This window comes from Cydia amplana, chromosome 27, assembly GCF_948474715.1.
Source record: "Cydia amplana chromosome 27, ilCydAmpl1.1, whole genome shotgun sequence".
Classification (NCBI taxonomy): domain Eukaryota; kingdom Metazoa; phylum Arthropoda; class Insecta; order Lepidoptera; family Tortricidae; genus Cydia; species Cydia amplana.
Window position 1 is genome coordinate 4,377,625 of NC_086095.1, and position 13,906 is coordinate 4,391,530.

General features: G+C 36.3%; 1 protein-coding gene across 2 annotated transcripts in view; it reads left to right on the forward strand.

The window, feature by feature from the left end:
- Nucleotides 1-13,906, forward strand: part of LOC134660584 (scavenger receptor class B member 1-like) — an 83,557-nt gene that overhangs the window by 23,719 nt on the left and 45,932 nt on the right. For both annotated transcript variants that reach the window (XM_063516363.1, XM_063516364.1), the window contains exons 2-3: nucleotides 9,801-9,892; nucleotides 11,229-11,392. In XM_063516363.1, coding sequence (XP_063372433.1) covers nucleotides 9,801-9,892; nucleotides 11,229-11,392 — 256 coding nt within the window. The remainder of the gene's footprint in view (nucleotides 1-9,800; nucleotides 9,893-11,228; nucleotides 11,393-13,906) is intronic.

Here is a 13,906-nt window from a genome sequence, read left to right on the forward strand (position 1 = left end):
TATGAAACTACCGAGTTTTTTTTACAATTTACTCAATAAAAAATAAATTGATTAATATGAGCCAGAACGCTTATGGTGACGTCACATCGTGGGATTTGACAGGTTAAAAGCAATAAAACAAAAGATGTTGAATTGTGACTAGATGATGTATCAATACTACAAAAATTGTATTCATTGAAGAAAAAACTAAAATTCATAACTTTTCGTGCAATGAAGTTAGTTTTATTTCGTTTGATCCACGACTTTTTGGCCACCCTGTATACACCATTCAGTTTGCATATGTAAAAATAAAATGTTATCGAGGTTTACATGTCAGTTTTGACCCTACTCACCCCATTTTACGGTACCAGTCCGCCGTACGATAGTTCCCATCAACTGATAGGCCGATATCGTCTGGCGGACTGTTAATCAGTGGGCCCCTAAGAGTGTTGCTTTTTGTACCTCTTGCCTTGAAAAGTAATTAACTTAAACTAACTTAAAAAAAAAATTAGGTACCTACTCGTACCTTCTATAATGATGGCCCCTATGACAGTTCCTACAAGTCTCTTGGTTAAGCTTAATTTAAAAAATAGATTCAAAAGCAATATGTTTAACCATATTTTTATTAATTAAATGTTACATTTCTAAATAAATTAATGTGTGAACATAAAAAAATGTCTATAAACTTTTTACGTGACAGCTACTCCATATAATAATTAACTGTCATAGGGACCTCCATTCGACGTATGTACCTACAAATGTAGTGCATAATTATTTGCCATCATATTTTCACGAAAACGTACGAACGTGTCTTGCTATTTCAGTCAGTCGCGGTACAAAAAGTACTGAGGTTGACTGAAGTAGCATGACATACTAACAAACAAACGTTTCCGAGAAAATACGATGGTAAATAATTATTACATGTGTAACTGTTACATATTATATTCTGTGCTTAAACTCTGTAGGTACGCCCATGGTTATAAATATTAGCATGTTCCATGGTACTGTTATCCGAAGCCACTTTTGTAGGGTTTTCTGGGATTTTTACTTATTTACATACCCTACATTAGCTTGCTATGTCATGGTTATTATTATTAACATATGCAGACTATATACATACAAAATGCCACAAATATGTCTTATATATCGAATACGTATATCCCAACTATCCCAAGCTTCTTAGGACGCAAGTGACATCCAAACTTATGCCTTATGCCTTTTGTAATAAGGTGTTGTCGATGATACTTAAGCCCCTTTTACACGGTGCGAGAAATTGCATGCAATATTCGATACATTGTTAACTACACAGAGTATGTACAGTCGCCATCAGATATATCGGAGCGGCCGAGGTGCTCAAAAATATCTGAACACGCACTTAACGCATTGACAATAGATAGAGGCGTGTTCAGATATTTGTAAGCACCTTGGCCGCTCTGATATATCTGATGGCGATTGTAATTGTACAATAAAATCAGTCGATCGGCCAAATGCCGCAATGTACCTAACAAAAATCGCATGCTACGTAGTTCTTGATTCGTCTAAGCTAAATTTTTAACCGACTTTGAAAGGTATTTTTTTACGAAAAACTTAATCGGGTTAAAGTTTTTAAGACATTTTCAATTTAGTTCGTTTAGGACTTCATTCAATTTTGTTAAATCGCTAACAATATAACGCAATAAAAAAGTTTACATTTAATTAAGTAATTAGGTATAAGAAATCAGAAGACATTGATAATAGATACATACGTAATTACATATTAATCACAAATAGTAATAATTCTTACTAGACATGCAGACATTGAATAAAAAGTTACGGCATGTTTACGATTGGTATCAATTTGTATTGTTAATGAGTGTAAGCATCATAAAATATAATTGGAAATTAAACGAACTTACCTGTAAGTGAAGTTCATTTCAATTATATTAGCTGCACAAACTTCGAAATGATAATTTTAACTTGTAGTACGTGCTTTATCATGTAGCCTGTTCCATGAATGTTACAGAGAGGCAAAGCCAAAATTAAAAATATGTATCTGATTTATGAACATAACTCCTACGTTGAACGATTCCCGCGCTGTCAACTGTCAATGTCATTTAGTTTAGAGTAACAAGCCAAGACATAACACTTTCACTGCCAGTAGCCCGCTAGGATTCTCTATTCTTAGGTACTTATCGCTACAAAGCGGAAAAAACATATGGTATCCGCTATGCTTTTAGCTCACGCTGGCAGTGAATATGCCAATAGATGGAACAACTTGGCCCCCAATTCAGCAAAGCCAATATTGCCATAACTTTGACAGGGATTATAGGTACACGAATCCCTGGTTGTCTCAGGACAACGTGGGTACTGGGTGGGATGGGTTATCATTTCGAAGTTTGTGCAGCTAATATAATTGAAATGAACTTCACTTACAGGTAAGTTCGTTTAATTTCCAATTATTATTACGCTGCACAAACTTCTTCAATGATAATTTTAACTTGTAGATGTTTAGAGATAAGTATTCAAAGTTTGTTTTGGCTTTGTATTACAACAATGAAATCATTGATTAACAATGATTTATTATTTCATTTTAAATTAGGTACCTTTTTAGTTATCATTAACTATTTTCAAAATATAGGTATGTATATTTAGTTTACAACATTATTTAGAGATCTAGTGATATCATTTCATCAAACTGTCTATCGTATAGTATAGATAGTTGAAACAAAAATAATTTGATCCTTATTTATTAATAGGTAAGTATTTTCATTTATACCACCAAATACCACATACAACTTAATTATTATAGGAAAGAAATCAAAGGATAGCATGAGATGCATCTGTTGGCGAATACAACAACTATAAGCAACTCTTGGCAGTGTGTTATTGTTGGTTACACCTTTAAGTAACACTTATTTTCTCATTTATCATAGTAAGGATTTACCAAAATTATTGGATGGAACCATGATTATGAAATTGAGAAAAATCATTACAAGAATCACTCCACCTTGATGTTTTTCTTCCACCAACTCCTAAACGATTTACGGTTGACACAACACATAACAGGTTAAATAGGTGATGAAAATAAAAATATATCAATACAAATCTTTAAGAGTTGACTTATGTAATCCCTCTACAAATCGTTTGGGAAGTGATTTTTTCATGATTCTGAGGGCAATAAATAATCACTAACAAGTTAACTACCATCACGAATATTATTGTTCGTTATTTATATATACAGGTAATCAATGTTTTACACCTCATTCAATTTGAAATTAGTGTTTTCCCTGAAAAAATTAATGCTATGGATAGCAAGGGTTGCTGAAATTTATCAATCAGAATAACAGTAAAGTTTGATATTTTTTCAAGGACAGGGTTTGCACGTTGTATAGGTACAATCACAACAGCTAATAAAAGTGATAAAGTAATTTTTTACTTTTTCTTAATCCTGTAATGAATGATTTTCATTAGTTGGTGACATTGTTAATAAATAATTTAAGACCGATTAAGGGTACTAGGTCACACTTTAAGGTTGAGTTTGGTGTAATCGAAAAAACGTTCTTCATAAAGTGTTCAATTCTATCATTTGAGGAGAGCCTATTCCCCAATAAAAGCACAAGAGCAGATTTACAATTATTTACACATCTATACCCTCATTACATAATGCTATTAAAAACGGCAAGCACTTCTGAAACAGATGCCATAAAATAATTAATGTAATTATTTTTACATAACATACACCAGTATTTCAAGTGTGTACTGTGTGTGTGTGTGTGCTTGACGGTGTTGGGCGCAAGGGATTACACCGTACTGTACTCCTTTCTCCTCTTCCTCTTCTCCTTCAGTGATGGCTGATGGCACTTCCTGGATAACACTGGGGTAACCAGGATAATGGATAATGGGGTAACCGCTGTTGAAACTTGAAACCAGTTAATAAAATATGTTTTTATAAATGAGAGTTGGGGCGCAAATCTTATACAATTATATGTACATATGCGTGTAAATATTTTGTAAACTGAGTAGTTACAATGACCGTGCCTTGATGCCTTCTACTTTTCCTAAATTTTAATACCTTAGATTTCGTTTCAGTTGGAAGGAAAACATAGATAAAATATTTTTTGCAAAAGCATCTACTTATGTAGAAAAAACATCTGGGTTACTTCACCAGGATATTTATATAATAACCAATAACTCGTGAGGTATATGGATTTCCAAAATGTTGTAAGAATTTCAAATTTAATTTGCGTTAAATCTGAAATCTTACATTATTTTCTCTCAATCAGCTTATGACACTTAAAGCACATATAGCATTTAAGTAGAATATTGTAATTTCTCTTTTCACACCACTGCTAATGTTCCTAGACATAAAAAATACTGTATTTCATTTCACCGGTTTATAAATAATTGCGATAGCTGTGTTGTCTTCTCTCAGATGTATCTCAGTGTGGTAAACCGGAAAAGAGGGTCTTTAAACATAAACAAGACCACCATAACCTGAACAAAATTAATGTACCTAATTCATTCTATTAGGCTTATTTAATAATTTCCACACGGGTGTAAGTATTACCGTAAGTAATTAAATATCTGGAAAAAATATATATTTATAACCCTTTATTTTAATTAGCCACCAAATTATGTCACACTAGGTGATATATTGGCATTGTATTTCTTTAAAATATACGAAATTCAGTATAGGTACTTTTATCTATTCAGCTCTTTAAATACACACATAACCATATTCATTAGCCAAACTTAAATATCTATAACTTGTAGTTATAGGTACCTATAACTTGTAGTTATAGGTACAACAACCCATTTATATGAGCAAAGTTCATTAAAACTAATTACAATGTGACCAATATATAAAGGACTTTATCTGTTGTTTAAGTTTGTATTTATCCTTATCGGCTAAAGAAATAATTGTAGTATTACCCAGCTTTCTGAGGTAAGTACTAAGGAGCTAATTTCATTTGATTATAGCTCCATATAGGTAATGGTATCAAGACTAATTAAGTGTATCTTGTATATGTATGCACCTACATGGTATAAATAACATTTATAATAATAAGCTTCAACAATAGATATATAATCTAAACAATTGCTCATTATGTGACCTCTAGATCTTAGACACTTCATGAAAGGTCTGACACATATCGACACCTAGTCTAATAGTCTAATAAAAGGACTTATGTCATTACTTCATTAGTTTCATAACAGTTCCAATTCCCTGTTGACTTAAACTGCTTAGTTGCAATAAATTTACTTCTTCTATAGGTATCTGTATTTATTTCTCTTAGGATTTGGTAGAGAAAATATTGAAGTCAATATTAAACTGTATAAAGTGTACATTATTTTATAAGGACATCATAGGCATATACACACAGTATATATCACAGTCACATAGTTTTCTAGTATTTGACTATCAATTTTACAGAATTGATCATATTTCGGAATACCTCTAGGTATTAGCACAGACAAAAATTTAATTTTGTATGACAGAATCCTTGTAAATATGATGTCACTGCAATTAAAGAAGTGTATTTAAATAAACCACAGCTTTTGAGAATTTGTTCTAAATGAACACAGGCTGTTGTAATGTCACTTGAGTGCGACCACATTGTGACTGCAGAGAGGAAAGTGTTGCTCCGCTTCCTTATCGCTGCTTTTGACCAGGGTTTTTTGTATGTTGTAATGTTAAATGAACACTTTATTATATGAAACAAATAGTAACAGCAAAACATACATTGGAAAATATGATTGATAATCGAGCCCTTGAAGTTGAAGTACCGGGCCGTAAGCTATTAGTTTTTCTGTTAGATTTTCTTATAATATCACTTGTCGACAGCATGTTTTAAAGAAATCTCTAATGCCATTTATTGTGCTTTAATAGTATTTAAAGGACCGCTGCCTTAGCGAAGATTCTCAGTGATGATAGTCACACAAATGAAAGTCAGTCACTTAAAAGCGACAGCCGGTTGCAGCACAAAATTGATTGAGAGCTAAATCATCACAGTTAGCAAACAAATACTTAGCCTTATTCATTACTGACAAGCATCTCACCAGCCGCAGTTCAAGTCGCTGCCAATAAAATTTTACAGCGCAGATTATTTTTGCATAATCTTGTTTGGGTCATACTGGTTTTGTAATGTTCTTAATTATACATCTGAAAAAACAAACAACGAGGTTGTCTTATTAGGATTTTTCCATATCCAGATTTCTGGTGCCTCCGTCTCACGATGTCAAGATTTACTCGCTTAATTCCTTGCTTGCTGAAATAAGAATAATTATTTTAATTCACCTACTTGAAGATGAGTACATATCAAGAGACGGCCTAATTTGGCATACCACATTGATTAACTCATGGGGCCACAAAACCCAGTTCTAGCAAGACTTGTGGCCTTAAGTCCACTGCCATTGGCAGGTAGGATATGAGCCATATCTCAGTGCTGTTAGTAAGGAATAAGTGACAACACCACAATGTCCCAAATATACTGGCATTGAACACACCTAGTATTAGTATGTGAAAGATTGCCAAGTTCAAATATCATCAGAGATACCTAGGTTAGTACTCCAAAAAGCTTAGTATAGCCATTTTACAAACAGATGCACCTAGAATAGTGCTCCAGATTGCAGTGCATAGCTCAGTCACCATGTGCAGTTAGCAGACAGACACACCTATAATAGTGGCCCAGAATGCACAGTGCACAGCACAACCACCGTGTGCAGTTAGCAGACAGAGGCACCTAGAATAGTGCTCCAGAATGCACAGTGCACAGCGCAACCACCGTGTGCGGTTAGCAGACAGATGCACCTAGAATAGTGCTCCAGAATGCACAGTGCACAGCACAACCACCGTGTGCAGTTAGCAGACAGACGCACCTAGAATAGTGCTCCAGAATGCAGTGCACAGCTCAGTCACCATGTGCAGTTAGCGGACAGATATACACCTAGCTAGAATAGTGTTCCAAAAAATCCAGAATGCACAAGTAGCACAAACGTCGAAAATCATGAACAAATAAGCACTTGATACTGGGTCCACTGTATTTCCTACTTTGCGTTTATTTCCCTTTCGGAATTTTAGATACGTATTAAACATTCGGTCGCTGGCGAGCGAGGAGGGCACAGATTGCTTTTTATACGCCACGCGAAAATCGCTTTTTTCTCTACGCCGCTGGCGGAGATGGAGATGATGATGCAGACCTAAAATAAAAAGTAGGTACCTACGTCCATGCCCTGCTAGATTCTTATTTTGATATGCAACATGTCCGGGTGGATAGTCATGCTATCCACGAAACGACGCCGCCTTTGACCTTGGTCGCGAAAGTAGCATTTTCTTCTTAAGTCTTCTTGTATTTTCTTCCAATTTTGTAATTGGTCGGACTGTCGTACACTAATATTTTATTTTTTCACATATTTATTATATATTTACTATTATTTCCTGTTAAAAAAGTTATATTTTATTAAGCCCTAATGGTCTAGGCTAACATGAATAAACACAATGACATTGACAGTTGACAGCGCGGGAATCGTTCAACGTAGGAGTTATGTTCATAAATCAGATACATATTTTTAATTTTGGCTTTGCCTCTCTGTAACATTCATGGAACAGGCTACATGATAAAGCACGTACTACAAGTTAAAATTATCATTGAAGAAGTTTGTGCAGCGTAATAATAATGATACTGATTGAATTAAGTAATTAACAGTTACAAAGGATATCTGAATTAAGTCGGTCTATAGAAGTATAAAAACTAAGTTACCTATGTTATAGTTTTATTTAAACAATAGAATGTTGACTGATTTATTTGAAACACGGGCTTGTGATTATAGATTCCCATAGAAGGTAGCATCCTATAGAAGTGGTCTACGCGTGCCTCCGTGAGGGACAAAACATATAAATTCGACCAATCACCGTACTAATTTATGGTGGGAAATAAAGAAAAATGTGAGACTGTGACAAGGACAAACAATAATAGCGCTTTCGCTGCTACTCCTACTGAAAGATACATAAGACTATCTTTTTCTGTCAGTTATCCCCACCACTCATGCACAATCCAGTTTAATACTAGATTCATGTAGATTCCGGAATAAAAAACTACTTTGACAATAAAGCTGACAGCATTCTCGTTCAACGTATCAGCCTAACAATACAGCGAGAAAATGCTGCCAGTGTCTTCAGTTTCAGTCAAATTAAAATGGACGTTATTTTAGTTTTTTTTGTTTAAATGAATAGTATGAAGCCAATATTTAATAAAAAATACTTTTACATTCGTAAAGACAAATCGCTATAGGCAAATCTCGCCTTGATAACGGGTTCCGAGAACTGGGCACAGATAACTAATATAACAAAGCCTGTTATCATGTGAACGCCACCAAAACTTAAAATCAGTAAGTCACAACAACCATCGTACGATCTGTTATCGGTGTCAGTGGTCAAACTGTCAAGTTCGTAAACGAAGTGATGTTGAAATGTAGAAAAATTGAGGCGAAATAGTTTGTACAATTGTATTGAGAATTTAACAGAAATGGCAAAGAAAGAACAAACCGGCATAGGGCAAGAATTTCGTAGGTCGCTCAAGACAAGCTGTGTCCAGACGAGACAAATGTTTCGCCAATCTAATGAAATTGTCCGATCAAATCAGGACGTGCGGGCGCAAACGCCAATTTGGCTCGCCGAATTCGTCCGCCGATTATGACCGATATTACCGATAAAATGGGGCGTGGACGCATGAATACCAATTTGTGACGCTAGTATTTTCCTTTTGGGGCATTTTTTTAACTTGGAGGGCTCAAATATCGCCATAAATCTTAAATTAGTGATTAAATTGGAGATTGACGCCAATTTCATTTCTGATCAAATCGACCGATCCCGTCTGGACACCGCTACAGTCAGAGAAGAACAGCTTCACTCCTTCTGCTCTGCTCTGCCGACCTGTTATATTTGCGGAGTACCCGTGGATGTATTGGGAGTACCTACCTATGTTATGTACTACCTATGTGGACAAATAACGCGCTATAAAACGCGCCTGTGTGACGGAACCTTATTAAATACTGAATCTAATTAATATTTCATTAGTCATGCCGCCTATCTATCGGATCATTTATTTACATAATTAAATATACAGAAGTCCTACACAAATAAACTAAATTTAATTACATTGGTTAATTACATTGATAATTTACAAACATAGATTTAATATAGAAGAATACCTATCTCTTAACCGCCCGACATCAAACTTGCAACTAAAGATATAAACGCAATTTTGTAATGTCAAAATAAAAATTCAAACTCGAATGGAACGGCAGACTTTTTTTGGCCTTTGGGCGGCTAGAGGTTAAGCTAGCCCTTGTTAGACACGTTCTACTCGCACTTATCCATTTTTGAAGTGAAAACTTCTTTAGCGGCGCTGTGCACTTTTTGAGGTGGGGAAAAAATGTTAAACTCGAGACAGCGTAAGACGACCGTAAGACGGACATGTGATCTGATCGAAAAACTGTTAGAGTCTGTGCGGAAAAAGAAGAGTCGTGGATTGTATTGGGCCCCATACATTCCCCGACTCTTCTCTTTCCGCACAGACTCTAGATGTAATGTCATTGAGTTTTTCTTTATTGATTTAAATGCCATCTAGTGAGTTTCGCTCTAACTGGTATTAATATAATATAACTTGAGTACTAACAGTGATGCGCTTAGGGGTTTCAAGTAATTATAACGCTAACGCTAACGATGGCGTTAACCTCAATTATACATAGTGCATTTTTCACTAGTCATTGAGTTTTCACTTCTGCCGGCACTCTCTGAGTGCAACCCGTTGTTTCTTAACTTGTTTGTTCGTTTGTTTCAGTGCTAGTGAGCCTGTCTGCGACATTCGTACTGAGCCTCATCGGGACGGTTTTCTTCTGTTTCACAAATACCCTCAACAATGCAATATTATCTGTAAGTATAAGTTATAGTTATATTTTTTTTTTCAACCTGAGATACAGGATTTTCCTAGTTCAGGTAGAAGTCACTAAAAAGCCTTACTATTACTGTATTTATAAGATATTATTAACCTAATGTTAAATGTATGACTATGTTTTTCTGAATAAAGTCTTATTTATTTATTATTTTTATTTTATATACTAGCGTTTGCCCGCGACTTCGTCTGCGTGGAATTAGTTCCAGCAGTTAAAGTATAACCTGCTTGGATAAAATCTAATGGCAATAATTTTGAGAATAATGCTTTATTGCTTACACCAATTAACAGGCAATTCATTTATTTTCTCACTTCCACACCCTCTTTATGATGACTTCCAACATAAAAACTATCCTATGTCCTTCCCCGGGGCTCAAACTATCTTTATGCCAAATTTCAACACCACGCGAGCGGGACAGTTCCTATCGACAAAGTTTGTTGTGCAGTTGTTGTTAAGTCCCCATACAAAATTTCACCCCATTAAGGGATGATTTCTGGGATAAAAACTATCCTATGTCCTTCCTCGAGACTCAAACAATCTCTATGCCAATTTTCATCTAAATCGGTTCAGCGGTTTAAGCGTGAAGAGGTAACAGACAGACAGACAGACTTCCTTTTATAAAATTTTTAACAAGCAGAAACGTCTGCGTACGTTGCTATTAAGCTTAGAATAAATTTAAAAGTGGAATAACTACTGTCTTGGGTGAGACTTGAACTCACGGCCTCTGGATCGATACTCCAGCGCTCTGCCATCGGAGCCACCAAGACCTTATCCATAGCCAGCAAATCTTTCCACCATATGGGTCCATCTTCATCTCTGACTTTTAAAGCCTCTTTTTGGTAGAAGAATGATTAATTTGTTGCTAAAACAGTTTTCAAGATTATTTCAACTGGTGTTATACTTAATAAAATTTGATGAAGTCAAACTTTAAAATACAAGTTCTAGTGACCTCCAGACCTCTAATAGCAAGAATATTATTTATACTTTTTTTATTACATATGTACATGGTAAACCAACAACTAAGTTACAATATTATAATTATAGAGCCAATTACAGGTTTTCACTTATAAAAAATAAATATATGTACAGCTGCAGAGAAAAGGTACCACCCCTGCATACAAACTTCTATGTAGCGGTGGTACCTTTTCTCTGCAGCTGACTGTACCACGATCCACGATTGTTACCCCATTTAGGGTTCAAGCTAAATTGGACATTCCAAAGCGTAAGTATGGCACAACCAATTTAGCTAGGACCCTAAATGTGTACATAGAAAGATCAAATATTTATACAAACTATACAAAGATTTCTGTTCACAGAACATGGTAATAAGAAACAACTCAATGGCCTTCTCGCTCTGGCGCGCTCCGACCGTGCAGCCCCTAATGAAGGTCCACCTCTTCAACTACACCAACTGGGAGCGGGTCAGGGACGGCTACGACAGGAAACTGCATGTGGAAGACGTCGGACCATTCGTATATTCGTAAGTTTTCAATCACTTTGGCAATAGTTATGGACCTAATATAGGACCTTGAGGTACTCCTCATTTTTAATTGACGGTATCTCTTCAACTACACTAACTGGCAGCGGGTCAGGGACGGCTACGGCAGGAAGCTACATGTGGAGGCCGTCGGACCATTTGTCTTTTCGTAAGTTCTTACCGTTACCGTTACCGTTAAGTGACTGCGCCAGCCAGCAGTTCTGCTGCAAGGACGCAGAAGCGTTGGTCACACAATAGAGGGAGGGACGGAGAGGCTCATCGAGCTTGCTCAAATGCACGCGCTGGCACGATCCAGGCCGTCAGTCAGAGGCGTATGCTACGGTATGCTAACAACCACCGTCCAGACAAACCTGTTCCGAGCTAAAGTGTCATTCAATAGAACTTGCTAACTATGTAAACAAAAGTTACTAGTAAATTGACATTCAGTATCAATTTTAGTATGGCGGTTTGTTTCATAGAATTAATATGACTAGAACAACTGTCAATCTTCAAAAGTGCGACCAAAAATGAAATGCAAGTGTGTGCGTAAATTGTCTATGTGAGATCAAAAATAGTGATGTCATGTTACAACATATTAATAATCTGTCGATGTTTGATTGGTTTATCGACTACTTTTTCAAATGTGTTATTTGAAACGTTACAATTCTACGACATTATGACGTATAAATAACACTTGCACTGCGTGTGCTATCAAAATCGTTGCAGACTTATCATAATGTAACTCTTACTGTGTTGGAAAGTGAAGTTTAAATTTACCGCTAAACATGAGCACCTTCAAAAAGGTATAACATGCATGCGTTATTATTTGAAGTCGGTTATAAAAGCTAATATCTTAATGATGTCTTGTGAAGAAATAATTACATAGCTATTAATATACCGACAAGTTATCGATACTGTCATATGAACATTTTGTCAAGCCCTAGCGTAAAGTAACAGGTTATGTTTTTACACAAAATATTTTAAATTATAGACTAATATGATAAAATATTAGCATACAAAGGAAGAAAAACTTATAATGAACTTTATAAACCGGCTTCTTACACCTTTTACGCTGTTAATTTGACAAAATATCGTTATGAAAATTTCGCTCGGAATATCATAAATCCTCTGAAATGAGTACATATTTGCTTGGATTATTTGGCACTGTAACACTGAAATCCGGCACACTACAAGACACCATCTTCACTGAATTAATTTATTTAATACTTTTCGTCCTAATCCGTGTATATTTTTCAATTAGAAAATTACCGTGATACGCTCTTGGCCGTCCGCGGCCGTCGTCAAAGTCAAAAGTGGTTACGTTTTCTCATTGGTAGTCTGACTTTTTCGCACTCATGGGATGTTCATATACGTGATGGCTTCCCTTTCGCACACTTAAGCTGTCTGTCAAGCGCGAGCGGGAATTGTATGTCTGTGGTTTGTTTACATAGTTAGCAAATTCTATTGAATGACACTTTAGGGCGTGTATTCGGGCCTACTCGTGTATTCCTCCCATTATCTGCCGCCCCGGCATGCTCAACTGACCTTCCTGCCCGAGACACCGGCGAGCCAATAATACAGGTGGGGAGTGTGGGGCTGGTGCAGTCGAGGATAGGAGTTGACGGGAGTAGAAGAACCAGACCGAATACCAGCATCGTGCCCAGTGTAAGGGATATAGATAAATACTAGTGTAAATATATAGGTAAGAAGGGATGGTGACTGCGATTAATTTGCGTTCATTGCTCTTAGGTTTTTTTGTGAAGCCGATTGTAATTTTCACGTGGGTTGTTCAATCACTGGTCCGTCGTTCTCGTCAGGCTGGGACTTCGGTATTAACAGTTTTCGTGAGTTCGTGATTGACTTTCTTCAAGGACTTTTTCTCATATATGGCTTTCGTATTTTCTTAGTTTTTTTTTACCCGCCACTGTCCGTTGCCACTTTGAGGATGCAGAAGGTATTTTCTACCGTGGCCTTGCTAGTCTCCATACAATATGTTTCTTCTGTAAAGTAGGGGTTTTGTATGACAGCGGGATGATGGCAGCAATGGCGACGCCTCGCTATGTAAATATTCGAGTTTGCACGGAGATTGTCCTTAGCGTTTCGTGAGCTCGTGATCGTCCGGTTTGGTTTCAATCAGTAACATTTATCTCAGTGTGTTGATGGCGAAATTACGAAATTTTAACTATACCCACCCATTTTTGCCATTTCAGGCGCGATCGTTGTGTTTAATTCCGCTTTCATGTGTTATGGGTTGTTCCTAACGGACGACGTTCAGTGGCTCGCTTGTCCTGAAATGATTGTCTCAAGGTTCTTTTCTTCAGATAACCTTGTCTTGCCGTTGTTATTTGACGTCTAGGGGTTACTAAGATTTTTTGGAGTGGCGCAATGCCGATGTACCTATAGTGTGTGTGTATTAATACAACTACATACTACAACACTAAGAAATAATCACGCTTATCAATCAACACTGCAAGATAGCGACAAAACAAAAGGCAACTTGACTCTTAGAGGTTAAAC